This window comes from Haliaeetus leucocephalus, unplaced genomic scaffold, assembly GCF_000737465.1.
Source record: "Haliaeetus leucocephalus isolate CR32 unplaced genomic scaffold, Haliaeetus_leucocephalus-4.0 Scaffold339, whole genome shotgun sequence".
Classification (NCBI taxonomy): domain Eukaryota; kingdom Metazoa; phylum Chordata; class Aves; order Accipitriformes; family Accipitridae; genus Haliaeetus; species Haliaeetus leucocephalus.
Genome location: NW_010972775.1, coordinates 10593652 through 10618193, shown reverse-complemented (window position 1 = coordinate 10618193; position 24542 = coordinate 10593652). Strand labels below are relative to the sequence as shown.

The following is a 24542-nucleotide window of genomic DNA, read 5'->3' as shown; positions in this document are numbered from 1 at the left end:
AAAATAGAACCCAGTTCTTAATACGCAGAAACACTGCTACATGTGGTAGCAAAGAATGTTTAACAAGTATCAAGCTTTTTTTTTTTTAAAAATTAAACTGAATTTTATTAAACTACAAGAAATGCAAAGATGGTGGTAGATTAAGAAAAATATTGACTGGGCAACCTAAAAATAAAGACTGACACAGGTACAATTCCCTGCAAACTCCTTTATGTAATGTCACCATAAAGCATTTTGAATCTGCATATTGACAGCTTAACATACACTATTCATACAGTGAAAATGGTTATAAAGAACATTACATGAACAATAGAAGGCATTATTGTCTTTTGCTGTTCTTTTTAAACACTAGGACATTGAACATCTCATTGCTGAAATGGTTTAAACGCATAGGCCACAAACAGATACTTCTATTATAGTTCATATGATTACAAAAGTCCAATTGCCTAACACAACTCTGATTTACCAGCAGGGAAATAGTTTGCTGGAAATTATTCCACTATAAATCAGTCTTCATTTATATAAACTGTCTTGAAGTGCCAAGTAAACATTAAAGTATGCAGAACATTAAGTATATTTACAGGTTCAGTGCACTTTAAATTCCTCAGTAAGAGGGTACTGAAACAGCAATAAAAAAAAGGAGCTTTGCTTATGTGATTATACTTGTGATAACACACGTGGCTTAACTTAAAAAAAGAAGAGAAAAAAAAGAAAAAAGAAAAAACCTATCAGCACATTAACATTCTTATGGTGATTTCATGAACATTTACCAAAACATTAGCAAAGTAACAGAATACTTTATTTTCCTTTACAACCAGTGCTTATCAGGTGAGAATCAATAACGCTGAAATATAACAAAAAATTTCCTTGTTAACATTAAACACAAAGGAGAGAATTCCACTGTAGAATCTGTTTATACCGTGTCTGAACCATGCATACAATCTTTGAAGTTTTTAAATAAAAAACATGACCAGTTATAAATAATATTAAACAGTATTAAAGTTTTCATTTAGCATCTAAATAAGATTGCTGGATTTTCAAGACTGTGAAGTTATTTCAGGAAGAAAAGGAGACAATCTAAACAGACACATTTATCACGTATCCTGCTCCGATTCAGATGTCTTATGCCTTACTGCAGTTCCTAGCCACAGACACACAATACAGCCCCATCTGCGCAAGTCAAAGGTTTGAAGAGTCATACTGAGGCTATAAATAATTAGAAGTAAAAATAAATGAAAATTTCCTCCATGTGAATTTTCATGAACAGAGGTATTAGCCAGATTAAATGTATAGAATTGACTGGAGAGCAATGAACATGTTGACTAGATGGTAGCTGGCTAGGGGACACGTCCACAGCCAACTACCTTCAGCTCAGCCAGACTTGATCCACGTGAAACCTATCTTTAGACATGCACAAATATTCAGTGACTGTCACAGACCCCTAAGGAAAGGGAACGTGACCAAAACATGAGGCAGGAAGACCTGCAGACAGGAACTAATCTGAAGGGCCTTAGATCATTCCCCAGGAGGCGCTCCCATATGATTTCACATGCCTGCCTCCTATCAAAAACCTATTTAGATGTTACCACTTAAATGATAAATATCAAAGATCACGGGAAGTGCATTGCTCACTAAAAATCTTTTAACTGTTTTCAAAACATGCATTCTTTGCCCCATAAGTTACTTTATACAACCACCAACATGGGTTTTGTTGCCAGCAGTGCTTAAAAATAGCTTTAGAAAAATTATCAAAATAAAATTAGATGGTCGTGATAACTGATCAAGTCTGACATCACAATGGAGATATGTTTTCTTTAAAATCATATTTAAGTAGTTGCTATGAAGAATAATTGTTGGCATCTATAAAAGCTGCATAATAAAAATAAATACTTTCAGTCATTTACAACAAAATTAAGAAATATACATTTCACTTAAACAGGTAACAACACTTTAATGGATTACTTGTTAGTCACTGTACAGTCCTGAGCATGTTTTTGCAGGCATAATTTAGGTTATCATTCTTCCCCCACAAGTCCATATGACATATGCCAGCTGGAAGAAAACTTTTAATACTTTTGAGAAGCAGTATCTTAATTTAGCTTTGGTAATTATCTGTGCAACTGTAAAAATCTTTGATTTGCTTTTCACACACCACACAGATTAAGGCAGGCACTGCTGTTACTATGATTCCTCCATCACCTTTTGACACTGATAAAGCAAACCATCTGGAAGGGCAGAACAAGGCGATCTGAACCACAAAGCCAGCATCCCTGAGTGAGTACGACAGTGCAGCAGACAGGGCACAGATGGAAGTAGCTGGCAGGCCAGTATTCCCTCGTTACCTTAAAACAACAGAGGCCACAAAAAAAAAAAAAAAAACAATTAGCAAGTAACAATAGTTACAGCAGTATGGGTCACAAAAAAATCTATCCTTCTCTCAAACTTCATTTCTGCTGTTCTCTTCTACTCTTACCCCTACTCCCCTAACATGTCACCAAAAATCATGCCTCCTGCATGCAATCACAGCTTCATATTTGTCATACAGCTTCATTCCCTTTCTTTGTCCTGTCCAAAACTCTTTACAGTGCAACAGTTTGCTTCTTTGTAAAATTTACCATTTGCTGTACACTTGTACCTTTACATCAAGCTTCACATAGACCCCTGAGTAAGGCAAATAAAGTCCATAGGACAACGCTCCTGTGTTTACTATGCTCCTAAACGTTCCCTGCCTTAAACTGTAAGATACCTGCTTCCATGCACTTATATTCCTGGGACAAATTATAGGTTGTAAGCAACCTTACAGTATGCTTTCACTCACCTATGATGTCAACTATATGGAGCTTCAGCTTCTGTTGCAGTGTACTCAGAGCTGCTGAAAGGGAATCTTGAGAAGATGACATTTTTATATTCTGTTTCACATCATTGGAAAGGGACAACCACAGCTTCCCAAAGTCTTCTGTAGTCATTTCCATTGGCCTAAAAGTAAGCGCACCACACATCTTAGCAAAATAAGATACATTATTCAGAATATATTTGGTCTCCCAAAAAATCCTATCTGGAAGCAAATGGACAACAGTGTGAGCAACGAGCAAATACAATTAGTTTAAACAAACCCCTCCTCTTCCCAGCTTAACATTTAAAAAAAGTTTCTATTCCTTGTTTTAGATTTCTAAATTTAAGAAAAATACATTATTCTATGTAAATGGAAGACCAAAGTGAATGGCCTTGAGATATCTGCCCATTGAAAGACATGGAACAAGTTCAATGAGAGGTAGACTTTATTATGGAAAACAAGGTGGATTTCACTATAAAACACAGAAGTCTACTGGAAAAAGAACACTTGCTTTTTCTACTGCTAAAATAAATGCAGTGTTCAAAAATAAAAAGGATAAGCTTTCTTCTTCCCCTGCAAAAGTTGTCATCCTTTTCATATAATGTATAGGTCTCTGTACTCAAATCACTTATTTCAGTTTGACATGTTTATATTATGCCATATTTTAAAACAGCAAGCCCTTCTGTTCACTCAGTTCTGTTAAGCCTCCTCAAAAACGCATTCTGTAGTTCAAGACTATTCTAATCTGCAGCTACTGTCAATATTCTCACTGTTTGTACTTCTTCCTGGAACTCTGCCACTTTTTTCTAAGTGTATAAATAACCATTTACTATCTTTAACAGTCATCTCAATTAGATTAAATTTAGCTGCTCAAGATGAAGCCTTAATTTTCATAATCAATATCCAAATCATCCTGCCCTTGTCTAATACTTATTTGAGTACACATGGTTTTAAAAACTACAGCTTATTTTATTTACCTGATGAAGTCCACCAATGATAAAGTTATTGAAAATTCAAGGCGAGTTTCCATCTCTGACTGGTAATTAACAGAGCCAGAAAGAATTCCCTGTGTACAGATTTTGTCCATCCACACACGTTTCTGGCAACGTTCCACATTTTGAGCTTCAATTACAGGAAACTGGTAGGTGGTACTCTCCAAAATCTATATAATTTTTTAAAAGGAATATAGAATATCAGTCTTGCTGTCAAGTTGTGTAAGTGGCTAAGATACAGGTATATAATTATGTAAGTGCCTTTTATTTCAATTGATTTTTCTTGGACTGTTTAGCAAGTGAACAGAGCTACCATTTCTCAGCTCTCATCGAGGATAAATCAATCACTAACATTACAAAAGTTCTATGACAATGAGAACACCAAAGAAATTGATCTCTTTCTGCCAGTTGGCTTTCCCCCCTGCCCCGAATAATTGCTCAGAGAGGCCAAGAACTGATGACCAAGAACCTGAATTCGGTAGTTCAGTCCCAAAATAAAGTAATATACAAGAGGAAGCAACACTGCAACATACCCCAGGCTATACACTAAAAGCAAGAAGTTGAGAAATCATCCCTACTAACAAGCATAATTTCAAAATTACTCAGCAGTTCCTGGCCTCTCCAAACAAACTAGTAACACAGATTCTATCTGTGGTAGTGGCCTGTGTGGAAACTTAAGTGAATTACAAGAAAAAAAATAAAAATGAGATGCCCACTTCCTATCAATGCCATGACAGGTTTGATTCAAGCCAGAAATGGGAAGGAAGGAGAGTTCATAACCAATTAGCAGTTCCTTGCTTAAGTCAATTCTAAAAGAAACATTCTGCTTAATTCTCTTTATGCAGTTACCACTTGCTAAGTGTCTCCAAGGTTTCAGAATTCTGTGCTTCTTTCAGCAAAATCTGTGGATAGTCATGCCAATAGGCAATTCCTAAATAGCTTTCCAATTACTTAAATGAAGTTTCAATCAAGATTATCACATGCTTTTACCAACCGTAGTTAAATCCCACATGTAGCCGATGTCAAAAAATAAACTGACTAACTCCCCTCCACCATCAACTGAATGCATGAGAACAAGAATGAAATATGACTGATGTCTTTGGGAAAAAAAAACCCCAAACAACAAAACACCAAAACTTGAAGCAAGCTTACAAAATTTTATGTGAAGGAAGAAACTGCATCACATCTGCCTATCAGATAAATACAAACGAATGCACGAGACCAATAGTCACATCCAGACAAAACAAGTTACACAGTGATTTCTTTGGCAACTCAAGTCATACCATTCTGAGTATGACTGGTTAGGTTTGCATTCAGCCTTGAACACCAGGCAGAAGCTGAATTCAGAATTGAAAAATCATATATATTTGTTATACGGAGGCAAGCAGTAGGAAATTAAATCAAGGTGAATTAAAAAAGTGAGATGCTAACTTTTATACCAAATGACACCAAGTTTAGTATCGAGATTTCTTTCACTACCCTTCAGGAAGTGTGTAATAGCCTTACCACAGGTTTTAAGGAAATGCTTGGGGAAACAGGCATGGCTATTACATTAAATCAAATACTGCACACTTAAATGCAAGCGAAAAGCAAGAAATTCCAAGTGAATGTGAAATATAATGGAAACAAAGTTTCTTACCTGAAAATGTTCTGCTTCTTCAAATACTAAGTTCACAGCATTAAGTGCAGAAGTGGTTTTATTTGAAACAAAGACAATGAGCAACAGAGAGTCATCTGTCCACACCTTACACAAATACAGAGCTAAGGCATCACTCTGACAAAGTTCCACTACTTCAGAGTGAGTGAGCTCTTCTAGCTCTTCTGATAAGCAAGGGACCAACGGTGTTTTACTGGCACTTTCACATTGAGCATTTCGAGAAGGCTGAAAAATTTCAATATTACTGTCAGCAAACAAAGACGACTGTGACAGCCTACTATCCGGAAGTCTGTCGTCCAGCCCAGACTTTTTTAGGGACTGAGGTGTTTCAAATGCTAAATTATCTTCTACAATATCTGAAGAACACAAGGAGGCTTTCCTTAACCTTGTGCGTATATTTCCCTCACAGTCTTCCATGTTAATAGGTACCGTATCAAGTAAGGGACCAAAATCTGAAGCAGCACTATTTTGGAAGTCTGATGCCTCCTCACTACTTTGAGTTTCATTTATCTTTGATTTTCTTTTGAACTTCTGAGTAGCTGTGTCTGCTTTCCCCATCTGAAAAGGAAAAAGAAAAAAAAAAGGGGGGTGGGAAGTTTCTAGCAACCAGCTGTGTTACTGTTAACAGCATGAAACATAGTGAGCAAGGACAAATAATAAGCAAGGAATCAATTCAGATGACAAATACAAATAGATTCCAAACATTTGAATGAATCCAGTAACAGGCTTTTGTTATATTTCTCACAGGGTATCGGATTAGCCTATAATGCAAGAATGACTCCAGCTTCTCTAAAACATAAACTGAAAGCTATTAAAAAGCAAGCACAGGTAAACATTTTCTGGTTAAACCAGTGATAAATGCCAAGATTTGAGCTGGTTAATATAATAATGCCAGTCTTAAAAAGATTACATAACGGTGAATTCTTTAATGTTCTGCATATTAGCATACATAAATAAAAAATGGTCTTGACATAGGGCGTCAAACTTTAGCCTTACTGCCAAATAAATGCCAACAGCTCTGGAAAGTTGGGTCAAGGAACAGTTGTTAGGGAAAACCGAGACTAAAATTAGAAGTGCAACATGTAAACAGGAAGTTCTAGTTACTGAATCAGATCTGCTCCAGAGGCTGTTTCATCAAGTAATATCCAATCCATTTCAGGTTCTTAACAAATTATCAGACTACAAAAGTAACTTTCAATAGTTTTTCAATGACTTGGTGTTTTTTCCCCTCATTTTACCACAACACTAATTTGATCTCCATTTGCATATAAATATCTGTACTTGTAAATAAGGCAATATATAAAGTTTAAACTGCTAAGTCTCAAAAGAACCACTTACCAGACTTACACCAGCATTTGATCCTAGCCCAATAAACAAAGTTGATGCTAACTGCTGCTTCTCTTTGTCTTCCTCGGAGAGGCTGGCAACTTGATCAGACCGCAATGCGGGAGGATCACCCATCTGTCCTGCTAATAAGCTGCCACAAGAAACAGTTTGTGGCTCATTTTCTTTCCCTACTTTATTTTCTTTCTTTGGAAGATAGCCTTCTTTTCCCCATAGCCTGCGTACTCCCTCAAGTTTCAGAGTATTTGTCCTAAAAAGGCAAACAAAACAAAGCAGTATCAACCATATGAACATCACATTCATAAAAACATGACAACACTCTAAACACCATTCACAACTTTGGTACTTTGATATACACAGTGAGTAGTAGAACATAAATGAACACTTTTGCATCTGTATGAAGTTCTATGTTAGTGATGTCATTCATTACTTTTAAAACACCCTGCAAATGCAAACTTGGACTAGGCTATGTAGTCCTAAGTATAGACCTATACTAAGTCAGCATTAGACACTTGCAGCCAGGACTGTGTTTGCCAACTCCATCCAGAGTTTCAGATTACATTTATAATGTATTTGAACATTTTTTTTAAGTGAATACAAGCAACATGGTATCTCTCTCTCTCCCTGGGAGAAAGATTCTGGGAACCTCTAAGTATATTTAAATAGTACTACAGCCGATTTCTTAAAAAATAATTTAAGTTAATGTAAGAGACTGAAAATTAGAATAGACCTAGAAAGCATTTTTATTTCTTATGAAAAGCATTCATGTTCTCAGACAGCCTGAACTCTAGCACAAGTTGATTGAACAGACACAGGCTAAATGCTGCAAGTCCTACACCTAAAAGCCTCACTCAAATTTCTTACACAAACTGGTTAAAGAATCTGAAAAAGCTTCCAACATTTCCTGCATACTAATTTACCAGAGTATAAATGAAGTTATTTGTATGAAACTATGGATATTGAACTTATTTGTAGTGTTCTAAATTTCAGGAGTATCTTACACTGTGAATCTTAGCCTCACTTTTATCTAAAAAAAAGTTTCCTTAAAAGGTACGTTATTGTAAGCCCATAAAAAGTAAGCATAGCCTGTAAGAAAAAGAAAGCAGCCAGAAGAAAAAAATACTGAAATCATGTAATCATCAGGTAATCCTGTACCAATTTTACTGCATTAACTATAACTTGATTTGTAGTTTGTGAAGAAAGTGGAAGAACAGTCTAACTGCATTAGCTTTTTTTCTAGTTATTTCAATGAAAATGTCATCTGAATTTCTTCTGACATGATAGAGGTTTCCAAGTTCAACTGTACTCTTTTTAGTTCCACATAATGAAAAAACAAAGACACACGATACTAACAAGAACAGAAGCTTAAATGTACTTCATTTCAAACACAAATTAACTCACTCTTTATGCCCTGTCTCAGCACTATTACCAGATGTATCAGAACCAAAAGATAAACCAGTGGGGGACTGTCTGCCGGTGACGCCAGATGAGGACACACTTGAAACAAATGACAATCCATAAGGTTCAAAATTCAGAGCTGCAGGACAGACAGAATCTTAAAATTACAATGAGGCATAAAAAGGTAAGAAAGAAATCAGTTTTCTGAAAATATATATGCTGTACTGCTGCCCTTCTCGGGTTTCCCATTCAGGATCCTATTCTCATTAAAAATGGATGTTTCTGTTCTCAAATAATTTTTTTTAGACACACTGAGGATTTATCTAAAACACGTATTCATTTGGTATTTGGTTTTAAATACTGAAATTAAACAGAAATAGTGACTTTACAGCGTATCACTAAGACATCTGCCAATGCTTAGTATTTGTAGACAGAAGTACTATATTGGATCTAAATAAGTGAGCTTTTCCATTTGTTCATGACCCTAAATAACATTTTGAGTCCACAGCATTACGTCCATATATCACTGCCTGCTTTGCAAACATAACTGACACCTTGGGTGAAAAATCACCTTCATTAAGACTTGCAAATCAGGACTCAGAACCAGCCACCTTAACTATGCTTTATGAATCAAAATGCAGTTCGAATGGTTTCTAAAAATTGTTTTGGACTATAACATGAACAGTCATTGTCACATGCGAAGCAGAGCACACTCTCCTTTGCAGCCCTGGAACTATCAAGGGGTAGAGTCCCTTTCCCTCATTTCCACCTCAGCCTTACACTTTCTTCTTCCCAGCAAAATGAAGGAGCAGGACAAAGCTGTTGGGCATCTGGGATGAGAGGTCTCCTGATAAAGGAGGAGGCAGTGCTAAGGAAGTGTCCTGTCCCATAAAGAAGCAAGAAGAAACAGAGATCCAAGGGCCTTTGTGATAAACAGCATCCACAAAGATATTCAAACTCTACCAACCTGTAAATTTAGTCATCTATAAACAAAGAATTTCAGTAAACTCAGTGGACTCCCCTTCCAGAATATTTCTGAATATTACACCTCATCTGTACCTTACCTCCTAGAACATTTATGAGCCAGTGGAAGATGCTAATCAGTACTTGTGATTAACTAAGAAAAAAAACAGCAATTCACAATTCGGTTCCTACAATGGCTTTCCTGCAAAATTGTAAGAACACTGCAAACACCAGCGTGCTAAATGGATGTTCTTCAGCAGTACAGACCACTAATTTCATTCTCAACACCTCAGTATGAAGCACTATTATGAGCTCAATCTGACATACAGTAGATTGTATCCCTCAACAGGCTTTCCATGCATGGAAAAAACAGTATGGAATATTCAGTTTCAATATGTTTGACCTTGTTAATTTCTCCACCAAAATTTTGAATTTTCTAGCAGGCTTCAAGTGGAGGCTGTAGCTGTAATACTCAATTTATAATTATTTCAGAAAAGTGTTAAATTCTGCCAAGCTACACACGCAAGCAAATGGACAATATTATTTATTCTATGCATTAACCTGCACATTCAAAATCATCTTTTAAAAATAAGAATTGTAGATAATGCAGTGTACAAGACTAATTTTTCCAATTCCTCAACAGTAAAGCTGAAGAATGCTTTAGAAAAAGCTTTCCAACCTCAAAGAGAATCATTCAGAAGCATCTAAAAGAAATCCTTATGTGACTGCCTATAATAAATGAGTATTTCTATGGCAAAAAAAATTTAAAAATGCACTATAGCTAAAGTTTGGGGGTATTTTTTAATAAATAAAAGTACATACTGCTGTCTTATCTGTACCTACACTAGGTAAGAAACCTAAGATTTGTGTCATAAAATAAGTTCACAATGGTTATTATTGCAAATTATAATTCCACAGTCAAGACTAAGTGCTCAGTATAGTAAAGTTAGGAACCCTTTGCTTTCACTTTCATAATCCCCATAAATTTCATATCCCATAGACCAGCAGAGACTGTAGTGAAACACTGTCATCTGCAGAACAGCAACCTATGATAAATGAACAGTTACATATACCAGCTAGACAGATATGGAACTAAAATCTAAGTTGTCCACAGACAAGAGACGTATTAAGATTAAGATAACATTACTTTAAGAAATAATATTAACTGTACACTTCAATTTTTTTATTACTACTTAGCAGGTAATGTACCAGCTATTTAATAAATGCAGTAAACTAACAGTCACCTTTTTCCTGAGAAAGTTTCTCCTCTTGTCTCTGGTGATGAGGCTTATATGGTGCTGCACCACGACCAAGTCCCTCAGCCACAAATCCATCCAGAAAAGATAAGGAAGCATCTACCTACACAAAATTAAGAAAAGTGAGAAAGCAATAGAAATATTTTCTATGCATGAGCCTGATGTTACCAAAGAATATTGTGTCTCATCAGCGAATCAGAATCTTCTGTCTCACATCTACCAGTAAAGCTGCTGTATTAACAGAAATTGTTAAGCAAGTATGTTGAATTGGACTTTGAGCTAGAGGTTTATAACTTAACTCAACTCCTCCACTATTGACTTATTTTCTCTAAACAAGAAAAAAAAGAAAAAAAGCAGAGTGAAGTTTTCGCAAAATAGTTGATCCTAACGTTATATGAAAATACTAAATTCAAAAACCTTAGCAATATCGATACTATTTTCCATCATTTATTATGGACATTTCAGTGTAAAGATCAGTAGTTTCTAAACAGGAGGCAAACCCTTTGAATAAAAAAGCAGTACCATAGCACTAGAGCAGGCCTAACTTGTCTTTTGAAAAAAAAAAAAAAAAAAAAAAAAAAAAAAATCAGTGTATGAAATCATAATTTTGTTAAAAGCTACTCCAGCTTACTAACTAAACACCATGGTTCTTTATCTTTCAGTACAGAACATTACGATTCATCACATATGCCTGAAAAAGTATGTTTCTGAAAACTCACTTTAAGCAGACTAAAGACTGGCACCAGTATTATTCATTCTGAAAACACTTTTTTACCAAAATATTCAACCCTTTCAAACTACAAAGAGGTTCATGAAGAACACTACAGATGTCTTACCACCATGTCATTGCAACTACCATCAAATGGAAGCAAGTTTCTCATCAGTGCTTTGTCTTCACACAAATGCTTCAATTCAAAGGCATATTGTCTCATGCAGGTATCTAGAGAGCTGCTGAATTCCTGGATTAGTTTGTCAACTATTTTCGAACAGGAGGCATGTGATGCTATCTTGGTGACTGCAGCCATTATCCACATTTTAGTTTCAGAAGTAATAACAGTCTTTTTCAGCAGGCTGTGTAGCTTTGTCAAAATAACTTCTGGATCAACATCTGTAACAAGGCTGGAATATTCACCCAACACCTATTCACAAAAAGCAGACAAACTATGCATTTAGTCACACAGAGCAGTACGTTCAGTTTTGAAATTAGAATGTAGTACTAAACAACACAATAAAATCCACCTCACATTCAAGAAACTATTATTTAAACATCTTCTAAAATAATTCTTTACCATTTTGTCTTTTAAATGTCAAAGGCTTGAAACCATCTTTGTGTTTACCTCAGCAGACTCCAACTTTTAGCTTCTTAAAAAAAAAAAACAAACAGCTGTCTTGAAAAGAAAGCTAAACGCAGTAATTAGGCCCTTACAAAACATGATTTGCTCATACCACAGCCTCTTCCTTGGGTGGAAGCTGAAGCTTACCCAAGTACCAGACAATACTAGCACAGCACTTGAGCAGTCACCTGCAAGGCTAAAAATGCAATTCACAACCACATCTGGCCTAATTCTAATGAAGACAGAAAAGCTCTCAGCATGCAGTCAGATTCATGTGGCTACTAAGTCATCCCAATCATCACCTGCCTTAAAGGGAGCAAGTCAGCTTTTCCACAAACTATGAGAAGCTAAGTAGTCCTCAGGCACCAAAAGAGGCCACTAGAAATAGATTTCAGCATATTATCTTGGCTTCAAGTAAAAATAGAATATTCATGACTAAAAATAAAACAGTTAAAAAACATGACCACCTTTGACAGTTTCCTCGTATCTGTGTATTCAATTTTGACCATTTGTCTACCTTACCCAACTCATAACTTGAAGGAATTTCTGTGGATACAATGCATCTTCCTCTTCAAGTAATGCTAAATAAGACTGTACTGCATACATCCGTAGCTGATCATCTTCTTTTCTGTCATCAAATCCTAGACAGAAAGCAATACCATACTTTGCCTGAAACGCAGATAACATCTCGCAGCAAATATTTCAAAGTGCATTTTAAGAAAAAAAGGCAGATGATTAAGGAACACGTCTAATTCTTCAGAGCATTCAGGGAGTTACTCACCTTCAGCCAACAGCCTCAGAAAGTTGTTTGGGATATCAGGATGCACGACATCACCTCCAACTGAAAACACGGCATTCATTGTTTGGATGAACCACTCATTGTCAGGGGCATATGTGTCCAGACATTAAGGAATTAAGTGCTAAGGCGTAACTTTTTCTTTCTTTTTCTGTGTGCTTCCTAAGGAAACAAATTTTCCACAAATAAGCTACCCATCTTGCTCTCCCCAGTAAGTTGGGGGCCTGATGGTCAAATATCAGCTCAATCTAATTGAAGAGGAAATATTCCTGTATCTTTTATAAAGTGTTTCCTGTAAACTTCATGAAAACTGGTGGTCAGGTATAGAAGTCTTAAGTTACTGCCCTGTTGAAAAAGCCTGCACATGAACTTAACAGCTATCCATTACATGCAATTTGCTGGCTTGTCAATCAATACATCTTAAGTTGTGCATGAATAAATGTTAAGAGTGGAAAAAAAAAGAGTTTAAGTAGACTTCATACAGTAGGAACAGACATGTTCACAGAAGCATTTGGCTCTGGAAACCTGTCCTACTGTATTTTAAGTTCACACTTGTTCAGTGCTAGCTTTCCAGCATAATCTTTTGAGTTCGTTTACGCAGAATCACTTGATCAATGATAGACTAGCTGTTCTTTTCAGGAATGTTTTGCTGTTAATTTACTGAAAAATAACAAACATTTTGAAGTACTCCACAGAAAGCAAAATTGCTTTTTTTATATATTTAAAATTTTATCAGCCTTTGCTGACTTCAGAAGTTAGCTTCTGCCTTCCCTCAAATAAATCCTGAAAATGCACACTTACTGAATGGAATTTTTCAACAGTACAGAAACATAAATATTATTGTCTTATTTTTGCATACTGCATGACAACACACCTTTTTTTTGTACGCTACTCTGTGCCAAGCAGTGTACAAATAGGATAGTAAAGTAGCTCTCTGTTATAAAGAGCTTACAACTCAAATTATCAGACAATACACACAGAAAATCAGGCAGTGACAACTCTAACAGCAATATCCACCATACACCAAATCCCTAATCATCACTTCCGTCTTTTTGGCATAGTTAAAGAATCTTTTCTTTATTTCTACAAGTGTGTTATTCTTAAAATCCATATACCAATGAAGAGTTCTCTGATAGGTAGATCACTGCCACAATTACAGAACAGCACTCAATGTAGCACTGCGGCATCTCTCTCCATACAGCGGTGTAAGACTTCAAAGTTTTAATTTAAAACCACAAGCTTTTAATGTTAAACTCCAAAGCCAAAATAAAGTATTTTGAGTGCCATTACTTTCTCTCAGTGAAATACAAGAAACACTGTGGTCATTTTTGTATGCATTTTCTTTTGCATATTTTTTTTTTGCATTTGAAAGAGTGGAAAGCACAGCTGTAACACTTCCTACTTCAAAAGATCATGAAAGATGCTTTGAAAGGTACAAATGCTACATTTGCCTGAGTTCTGACTCCAAAGTTTCAAAAAATAAAAGGATATTTCTCAGCTAGTTCTGCTATTTTGCCAACTAAATTGATGATAGCATATTCTTCTTTGCTTTCTTTTAAGTAGTCAAGCATCTTCTGAACTATGACAATTACATTCTGTCCATTTGTAATTCTATAGAGAAGCTCCAAAGTCTGAAAGAGAAAGAAGAAAAATATATTTAATTGGCTCTGATGACTCAAAAAAAGGAAGCAAGCAAAGAGAAACACTTTGGTATGATGCCAAATTGAGCAACTGTCTTTATTTGGCAAGTCTTAAATGAAATACACCACTTATCTACAGAGCTTGTCACAGTAGTGTTGTTTGCAACTGCTCTCACCATAACTGAGACATAATATGCCTTTTACGCTACCAAGTTCAGAAAACGTACTGCCCATCTTAAAAATTAACTTAATTTTTGATGTTTAAAAATTCACTGACCTCCCTTTTAATAATGGGATCTGGATGATCCAGACATTCAATTATTGTCATCTGGTGCTGAAGTGCCAGATTAGGATCCTGCTGGATAACATAGGTCAGAGCCTTTAAACCTAGAATATAAGTGATTGGAAGTGATATAAGAGAATGTATACTACTATGACCAAATTAAAAACATCTTAATGAAATCAGGCATCCTTACCTAAGTATTTCAAATTAATTTTGGGTGACAAAACAAATTTTCCAATGCACTTTGCAGCCTTTTCAAGTAGTTCAGATTTGGGATAAATTGTATAAATTGTTTGGACACATTCAAACAAGATGGCTGCAGGGGGGTAGAAAAAAAAAGACATAATTAATGTGTATTAAATACTTCTATAATGCAAAAATTTTTAACAAGCAAACAAGCTCACTGACTGCATCAAGAAACTGCACTGCTGTCCCACCCCCACTGGATCTAACTGCAGAGTATCTACTGACATAAGTAAAAACAGGATGAAAGACTATCTCCTTTAGCATATACATATTTTTTATTAGCCTTTGCCATTGTGCATACAACTTTGTCTTTACAGTTCTTCCAACCCTGAAGTCTCCTATAGTTGCTCAAGGGACTGGACTAGGATGATCTTTACAAAGCCAATGTGCAACTATAAAGGATTTGAGACAAAATATTTTTCAGTAATTAACATGATTTCTTAGCTACTACCAGCAGCTAAATCATCCCAAGAACATTCTTATTAAAAAAAAAAAACAAAAACCAAACCAAAAAACCTTTGTATAGTTGTTTGAGAAAAAGCTAGTAGTAAACTGAAGAGACAAAAAGTAATTAATCCTTTGTGGCAGCAATTTGGGCAAAGATTCAGACCGAGATAATTGGCATTTAAAATCATGATGTAGTTTTCAGCTGTTCTTGTAATTCAGTCCCTAACCAAACCATCCAATAGACAACCACCTACTCTTCTTAAGCACTACAAAACTAAATCTGAGAAAGACTACCACTACAAGAAGCAAGAAACATGCAATAACCAAGGACTTTATGTAAGAGAGCAATTACTCCGAATTACGTTTTACTTTTGTCTGGTATCATAAACTAAAATTTTAGGAAAAGCTTATCATATGTGAACGTAAACTACATACCTAAATTCTATGTCGTTGTATAAATCATAATATACTGCCCACTTTGGCACCTTAAGTGCTTAAAACAAATTGAATGTTTAACTCTTAGCAAGTGCAAGTGCAAATTGCCTGTGTCATAAGGCAACCCACCTCCCAGTATCTTCTATGTTCTTGCCTAAAAGAATAGAAGCAATAAACCAAATACACTAAACATCTGGCAGATGCTTCCTCATGTATTATTTACTAAAAGAGAATACTTCCCCAAAGCTCCCCTTTTCAGTGCAAGTGAAGCTTACACAATGCTTTACAAAATATGTATCAACTAGGCATTAGACATCTAGAGCTTTGGGCTGTGTTCCTTTTCTTTTTTCCCCCAGTGTTGTTTTAAAAAAAAGTCTCAATTTTCTTTCCATTCCATTAGCGCAGGTACTTCGGCAACATCTATGGGACTTATACTTTAATAATAAAATAATGGGAGGGGGGGTGTAGGTTTTTTTAATAGTGAAACAGCTCTTAATATAGGGTTTCTAGAACATCAGATTTTGGTGTTTGGGGAGGTATTATAACCTGGGGAAGGGGAAGGCAAAGAAAAATCCAAATAAGTTTTTTCTAATAAAAAGTTGAGCAATTTAACAGCGCAATTATTCCTTTTGCTTTGTTCTAGCAACAAATACAGCTTTCTCTACTAAGAATGTAATGAAATTAACATAGCCTTCTACCATGCCCTAGAAATTTTAACTTGAGATGTGTGCCAAAAACATCTTTTCACAGGCATCACTATCACTGAACACTAGAGGTGTAATTTTTGTTAACTGTGGCTAGAGGAAAAGTCCTACACAGCTGTAAAGAACTGATGCTGCCACTCTTGCACACTTTTTATTGCCTTTCTCAGGGCAGTGAAAAGAAGATCTAAGCATTTCTAATAAACAGAGCTGTATCATTAGGATTTTTCTTTCATCGTTTATTTCCACTTAAGCAATGTTCAGTAAGAGCTTTCATGAAGAAGCTGACTTTCTGTCTTTAAGGGCAAGGACAATGCAAGCAAGATAGAGGCTTTTGAATCAAGATGAATTCCCAATAAATAAAAATGTTTTACTTCAATAATAAAAAACTGCGCTGTACAGCAATGTATCACTTGTTTTACAATTTACTAGTTGGACACTTAAGAACACAGTTGTTGTTTATTAAGAATATAATTAGATTTTCCAAAAGTACTGCATAAGTATTTTAGCACAATCAACTACTCACATTTTCATTCTTTCCAATTACAGATAATTACATAAAATAACCTCACCCACCATATGTAATATTATGATTTATCTCTGCTCTTCTTAAAGATTCATCTAGAACATCATACATCAATTCACTTGTCCTGTTTAACAAGAAAAGAATAATGTAAAATTATTTGCAGCACTTACAAGCATGTAGTCTTAGTTTGCCAAACAACTCCAACACTAGTATTGAAATCTGTAACAAATCATTCATATCCACAGATTCACTTTAACACGGAAGAGCTCTATAACATGTTTCTAAATGGCATCCAACAAGATGTCTGCAGCTTTCGAAAGAAACATTTACCATATCACAAGAATAAAAACACTTCACTTGCTGCTTGTATAAAAAATAAAACATCAACAGGAAAAGGATCACAGACAACTAGCTCCTCACAAAATGACACCACTTTTTGAAATATCTTTACTCTGGATTTTCACATAGTTGTTTGGTTACCTAGTAACAGAAGTCCCAGCAAAAATATATTTCAATATATTTCCACAATAATCAATTGTTTAGCCAATCCAGAAGCTAAGAAACTAATTTTGCAGTTTAAAGAGTATCTACTCACTGTATTGGTTAATAACAAATGTATACAAAGTTCAACACTGAAATCCTCATATAAAAAAAACCAAAACAATAAATTGTCTATGAGGTACAGGTCATGACTGTATTTTTTGTACCTTCAAAATATTAATTATAGAGAAAGATCTGGTTACCTTGGATCATCTTTTCCTAACAGCCCCAATATTCTTAAAAGCTGAATTTGTAACCATGGTGCTGGCACACTGTGATAGTTGAAGTCAATAGGGAGCTTCCCTCCCACTACCTGCTTTAGGATGGTTACAAAACTCCCAGTCAAGTCCTTGTATCCAGATGAGTTTTCCTACATAATCAAAAAGAAATACAATTCAAATATTTCAATACAGCACCTCAGAAGTAAAAATAATCCACAACTTGAGTAAGATCAAAATACCTACACTAACAGTTTCATTTCTTTAAATCAAACTTGTGCTCTCATCCCACAACACCTGTAAGCTCTTCACTTTAAACCTATGCTATTTTCTTGCACATTTGCAAAGGGAGTGAATGCAACTTGAAGGCAACAGTAAAAAAAAAAATTTACAAGCAAATTTCAGCAAACCCTTTAACACACTATAGAAGTTAGATCCTCTAGCTAACTATGCCAATGATGCTGAGCATTCAGATCATGCAAAAAGTGGATCTGTCAATCTAAATGGAGAGCTAGCATAAACAAACATAATACAGATATTCATGATCACATAAATTAACTTTTCTAACAATTACAAGTAAGTTTTTTCTGCAAAACTTCTGTACAATACACTGTGTATTTAAAATTAAAAAAATATATACATACATATATGTATATATAAAAAATACCTCCTAAGTTCAGTTGTGCTTCCAATTCTTTGCCTACCTTAATCATTTGAAGATAAATATGCAAAGAAGCTGCCATAACTCCAGCATCCCTGTCACATAAGGCTTTCCGGAACTTATCATGAATATGCTGAACTTGATTAGGAGCAATGAGATAGAATTTATATAAAGCTTGAACAGCTTTTCTTCGGATGATTTCCCTAAAGAGAAATGAGATTTACACAAAACAAAATGAAGCTGCTTGTGTATTTTAAGTACTTGACTTAACAAAACAACTTGCACTTTTTATTTCTACAGCAACGTGAAATTATGTGGCCAGCCATCAGAACACCATGATTTGGAGAGAGATGAGAACCCATGTTTTACATACTTGATAACAAATGACTTTGGAAATACCATATAAATGAGTGACAAAGCAAACTTGAAAGCGTAGTAGGGCTTGACGTCAGATTGATGAGTCAAAAGAATGGCCACCAAATACACAATGAAACTGGCCACTGCTAATCTATCGTGGTCACATGTGCAGCTCCAAAAAATACCTGTCTAGAAGGTACTGAGTCAGTTCATTCTGCAGTTCACTTTGTAATCTACACAACACTTATAATGTTATCCTCTGTGTCTGGGATATTATAAATTAAGAATCAAACAACTAAAGGGTATTGATATCTGCAGATACACTTTTATCAACAAAGTTTCTATAGACAGCTTTATAAAAAAAAGTATCAGTGAAGTACTTCAAGGATCCTAATCTGTTTCTCCACCTACTCTACAAACAATTCTTCATCCACGTATTTATTAGAAGGACTCTAGCAGATAAATTCAATTACATTTACCTACCAAAACTGGTTAATACCTATCCAATACTCAGTCAAGACAGAAAATATATCAGACAAGTATCCAAGAGAAAAACTAGGAGAGGAATAATTTCTGAAGGTAATGATTAGAAAGACCAATTCAGAGAAAAAACACCACTTTACTAAAACTACCTATAAAATTATGTCATTCAACCGTACAAGGCCACTTGAAATTCTGTAAACGAATACGTACTTAGAATGCTGCAGCTTGTCTTCTATTAGGGGAAGAACAGCTGGAATCATCTCCCGTGGAAAGATCTGGCTGACAATGGTTAATGCCATGCACACCTCTACTAGATTAGTGCTCTGTAAGTCCTGTTACAATCATTGAAACAAACCAGTTATTTTTCGTTTAGAATTTTAAATTCTGCACAGACATACCCCAAATCTTTCACAAGCAGGCTGGATCTAGCCCACCTACACAGCCCACCTACAGCAAGCATCTTGCTGCCAGCCATCCTGTTGTCTGCTTGTGTTTGAGAAGTGTCAGCTCTCACTGAGCTAATCGGGTTCTTTTCTTCTCTTACACAGGAAGACGGAACAAGCAGCTCCTCACACTCGTGTTATAGAACTACATTTGTATTTTAAACGTATGCGAGATTAACGCATAGAGCTACAATCAATGTTTACTGAAAGAGTTTGACGATTGCAAAACTATGCTGAGTCCCCAGTTGGACCAGTGGGATGAGTCACTTCTCATGGAATTCAACAGTATTCTCTAGTGCCTTTGATCTAGCCCGAAGAATTAAAAAAAAAAAAAAAAAGAAAAAAGAGCAAGCTCAATAATACTGCCAATTACACATTTGTACACTAAAATAAGACATTACCTACTCCCTAAGAAGCGAATATAAATTACACATAATGTTCTACAAAAGAAAAAATAAAAATTCACAGTCTGTCCCAAATACAGTTAAAAAGAGTAGATATAGATCACTGTAACCTTAAATGAAAAAAGGATGGATGAATTCACAAAATAGAAGAACAAATGAAACATGTAAGATTTCCAGCTGACATCATCACTTGCTCTGGCCATTTGCCCCAGATAAGTTTTAGTCCTCATTTTGGTTTAGTTCTTTGTGGACTCTCATTTTTCACTTCTTTCTATAACCTTACTAGTTTCAAGTCAGACCTTTAAAGATCATAAAACAGTTTTCAATCACAACAACAAAATAAGCATCACTTTCAGTCTATAATTTAGGTGACTTTGGCCTACTGTAATATAAAAGTAATCATTATGCAGAAAGTTATAATAAGTCACAATTGCTCCATGTAAGAGGCAGTAATACAGAAGATGACACCTATGAAATATTATTAGGTAATAGATTTGCAGAGTCACTCCAAAGCATATTTCCATTTTCTATCAAAATTACCAAAAGAACTCAAAGAAGCCAACAGATAGTTGCTGTCAGCTAAAAGCAAAAGTTTACATTGATAATATGCATGCATGGCTGCTCCTGGAGTTGAGCATGTATATAACCAGTACATTTTATAAAGGAAATTTTATGGTGTATCTCCTTTGAAAAATTTTTAAAATATGGCTTCAACAGTAGGATTGCCAAGATTAAATTAAAAAGCCAGGGAAAGCCATTTCAAATTTTGATTGCTAACCAGAAAAACAGCAACTTTAAGAGAGCAAGATAGAACTAATGAGTACATAGCTTAGATGTTGTGCGACACAAAATGGGAAGAATTGGTCCAAGTTTAGTTTACCTCCAGACCTCCAAAAACACTGTACCTTCACAACTGTGTTCACAAGTAGAAGTAGCAGTTCATGATTTTCATGTAGAAATAAAGAAACTGCCAAATAACCTATAAAAGAAAGCAGCCTCCATTACTACTTTCAAGCAATAAGCAACTTCAAGACAGAAAACTTAAGACTGTAATAAAAGAACAGTTAATTCAAACAATTACAAAAAAACAACAAAAAACCCCACTGTTGGATGACAGTTGCTCATGTTTTAAATATCAAGATTTTCTTTTATTTCCAGGCAAACCAGTTATATTTAAGTTGCAGTAAAGCTCAACAAATAACAGCTAAGAATTCATAAGCTGTGAGAAATAAGAGACATTACGATACTGTTATAGCTAAAGAGCAGCCAAGAGCACCATGAGAAATCACTTCCTGGAAAACTAGTATCTTCTCTGCACGGAGAAAAGTACATTACTTCTAGACTACAAAATACAAATGCACTTTCTTCTATCTGTTAATAAAGTTCCATTTCAACTAAATTTTATGTTCAACCCAGAATACAGAAGAGTAAATTCACCACCCTATGCCAAAAACTCCCTTGTTATTTCTTAACAAGGAAGAAACAATTCCAGAACCCCAGAAAAGAAGCCTGCCAGAAACCTTTTTCTTCAAGACCTCCCTTCCTTTTAAACTAAGAGACTTAAAGCGGGGGGGTGGGGAGGGTGTGCCACAACTCATGACAATATTTGTAATACAGAGATGGATCTTAAAAAAGTCTTGGCTCATTCAGGGCTTAAGGATCAAAATGAACAACTTAGATACAAATAACTGTATTGTCTCATCTATCAGATTGATTTATCTGCTTGTGAAACTATGGGCTTGATCAGGTTAGCACACCTGCAAAAATGTAGTGAGCCTCAGTGAATGAGAGCGAACATTTGGTGAAAGAGTAACCTATCTTGATTGGATCAACTGACAATTCCTTAATACAAACTTTAGTATATGGCACCAAGAACAGACAAGGTTGTTCTCATGTATCACATATAACTGCAGAACAACAACAAAAAAACCCAAAACCCACACACATACTCTTGATAACATCCTTTTAGCAACTCAAAGCTTAGGGGCGCTTTGTGTCCAGAGAACTTTAAGCCACCTACATTTCAAAAAAAAAAAAAAAAAGAGTGCTGCTTCACCAAAGCCTTCTCAAAAAGAGCCCTAGTAGGGAAAGGTCTCAAACTGATTAATATCAAGACACATTGGTTCTTGACACTTACAGAGGTCACAAAGTTTTCTTCAAAACAGTTTACCACCTGCCCTCCCAGGTTTGGTGAAAATAGATTTTTTTAATCCCTACCAGAGCACCTGTGCAGTGGCTTTCATTACTCAGGGATAAAGCAACTTTAAATCATCACTTGTAACGCATTCTCTCAGAAACTCCAATACTTAAGTGTTCAAACAAAGGCTATCAAACAAGCATATCCCACAAGACATTGCCTTCCTTCTGTGAATGCGGACATAGCATTGCTTGGAGTTAAACCATTTTCTCCACAAACAGGAAGAAATGTCTTCACTAAGCAGTTGAATCAGCAACTGCAAGGAAATTCTCCAGACAAGACAGGCTGACAGCTGCTTCAAACTGGCAGGCAAGGAAATCACAACAGCATGAAATTTCAAAGAAATCTGGACTAGCCTTTCAGACCTCCTCAGCAACTTCTGCACCTGTGCTATAAGGATCTCCCTATTTGCCTCATTTCCTACAACTGTTTCTAAACTAAAAAAATCCTGCAAGCACCAGAACAGAAAATATTTGTCTGACAAATGTCTGACATTAACATGGTTTTCTAATCTTGAACTAGAGTGCTTGAAAAAGAAACCAGATCCTGACAGAAACTCCTTTTCAGCTTGATGTGTTTTTTAACAAAATTTCTTGTAAATTACTTGGTTATTGGTGCCACAATTGAAAGCAATGAAAGGACAACTGATGATTTAAAATAATTTCCCCTGCCTTCTGTTCCACGAGCACATACAGAGCAGCTCATAAGCTAGAGGAGTGAGAGACTATGAAACAAGACCAAGAAAGTAGAAGAACATTTTAAGTATTTTTACATGAATTATAAATCCTAAGAAACTTTAAAAATACAGTTTGAGAATATTATTAAGGCTACAGTTCCGTGCACATACCAACTCTTTTCTCCAAAAGATTTCCTTGCTGGGCAAGCTTGATTGCATGGATATATCCAAAGGAAGACTCGTACCCTAGCATTTCGCAATAGATGAGTCTCACCATACATTCTTTCATCAGTCTCTGAAATACCAAAAATAAATTAATGAGAATTCTAAGTCAGCCATGTTTTATGCTCTTCTTCACTGCTCTAATGAAGTAGAGGACTTCATCAGATAGAAACATATGTGCATTCACACGTTTTCTAAAATCAGGGTACTCATAATTTTTCCTTTGCTATGAATCTCTTCTGCGAATCAATATTAACTTTTGACCATAAAAGCAGAACTCCCCATATACTACCCTTAAAGATGTTAGCTTATTTTGATTAGCAAGCATGTGATCAACAGTAGATTAATCATGACTAACATAAAAAAAATTACCTGAAGTGTCAGATGATCACACTGCTAATACAAATTATTTTTTACCAATCGCTACACTGACCTAGGATGGGCTTTCACTATGTGCGAGGCAAAGCTTTATTTCTCCCTTCAAAAATTCTCACTCATGGGACTGAGACATGCATTAACTAACTCACGCCAGAATATATCAACTCCTGCCACTCAGACATGAGCAACAGTGCATACGACAAAGCACAGCTTCTTACACAGCACAAATTAATTGTAAGAACAACGTCAGCCTGCAGAGACTGTTATCTGACTGAAGCAGTTCATCACCTAGCTTTTTTGTCCGCGTTATTTCAGAAACTACAGCACGACCGTCTCTGGGCGCCATATTATTACAATTTGTTCACATCAAGCAGAATCGCAGTGTCCTCACTATTTTAACCGTGCCGCAAAACCACAGACATCGGTACCCTGTAATGCTGACGACTAAGCACCTATAACGCAGATAACCTGTACGCTCCAGCCGGCAAAAAGAGCGAGAACACGGTTTCTCTTCGCCTTTGGCCTGCTGTTGCCACAGCCTGTAACCACTAACAGAACTTACAAGTGTTGTGGCGGGGGCCGAAACTGTTGCTTTCAAACTGGTTAGCTCCTGCTGGATTAATTTTTCTTCTTCCTAGAAAAATTAAACTTAACTTTAATCTCGCACAGAATCCGGAGGGGCGCAAAAGTCAGCGACGACACCTTAATTTAAGAGAGGCTCCGGAGCCTTCTCAAAACCAGCGTACGCCTCAGCCGCGGCAGTGACCCCGCACCGGCCGGTTTCAAGCACAGGCGGCGATACTTGGCGGCCGTGCTCTCCCACGCCGTGCCCCCCCGCGGAGCGGCCTCCACCCACACGCGTTCCCACCAGGTTTATCGCCGGGCTCCGGAGCTCGGCGAGACCCAGCCCGCCGGCTGAGGGGAGACGCCGGCGCCCCGGGGCCCACAGCCCGGGGCACCGCACCGCCCCACCGGACGGCGCCGGCAACCTCGGGGAGGCCGGGAAGGGAGAGGAGAAAGGCCCGGCCCCCGCCCGCTTCGAGGCGGCGGGAGGAGCGGGAGCCCCGGCCCGGCCCGGCCCGGGGGGGGGGGGGGGGGGGGGGGGGGCGCGC

The 24542-nt window shown here is 36.4% G+C and overlaps 1 protein-coding gene across 1 annotated transcript in view; it reads right to left on the bottom strand.

Annotated features, from left to right (window-relative positions):
- Nucleotides 1–637: 637 nt before the first annotated feature.
- The window catches only part of AP4E1 (adaptor-related protein complex 4, epsilon 1 subunit), a 24129-nt gene continuing 224 nt past the window's right edge, over nucleotides 638–24542 (bottom strand). The window contains exons 2-21 of the mRNA XM_010571847.1: nucleotides 23993–24064; nucleotides 23002–23125; nucleotides 20863–20936; nucleotides 19321–19442; nucleotides 18314–18473; nucleotides 17595–17761; nucleotides 16902–16975; nucleotides 14690–14812; nucleotides 14491–14600; nucleotides 14065–14204; nucleotides 12559–12671; nucleotides 12300–12418; nucleotides 11280–11582; nucleotides 10432–10546; nucleotides 8228–8363; nucleotides 6821–7076; nucleotides 5465–6040; nucleotides 3811–3995; nucleotides 2819–2976; nucleotides 638–2342 (exon numbers count right to left, since the gene is read on the bottom strand). Of these exons, the coding sequence (XP_010570149.1) occupies nucleotides 2182–2342; nucleotides 2819–2976; nucleotides 3811–3995; nucleotides 5465–6040; nucleotides 6821–7076; nucleotides 8228–8363; nucleotides 10432–10546; nucleotides 11280–11582; nucleotides 12300–12418; nucleotides 12559–12671; nucleotides 14065–14204; nucleotides 14491–14600; nucleotides 14690–14812; nucleotides 16902–16975; nucleotides 17595–17761; nucleotides 18314–18473; nucleotides 19321–19442; nucleotides 20863–20936; nucleotides 23002–23125; nucleotides 23993–24064 (3288 nt within the window). The 3' untranslated portion in view covers nucleotides 638–2181. The remainder of the gene's footprint in view (nucleotides 2343–2818; nucleotides 2977–3810; nucleotides 3996–5464; nucleotides 6041–6820; nucleotides 7077–8227; nucleotides 8364–10431; nucleotides 10547–11279; nucleotides 11583–12299; nucleotides 12419–12558; nucleotides 12672–14064; nucleotides 14205–14490; nucleotides 14601–14689; nucleotides 14813–16901; nucleotides 16976–17594; nucleotides 17762–18313; nucleotides 18474–19320; nucleotides 19443–20862; nucleotides 20937–23001; nucleotides 23126–23992; nucleotides 24065–24542) is intronic.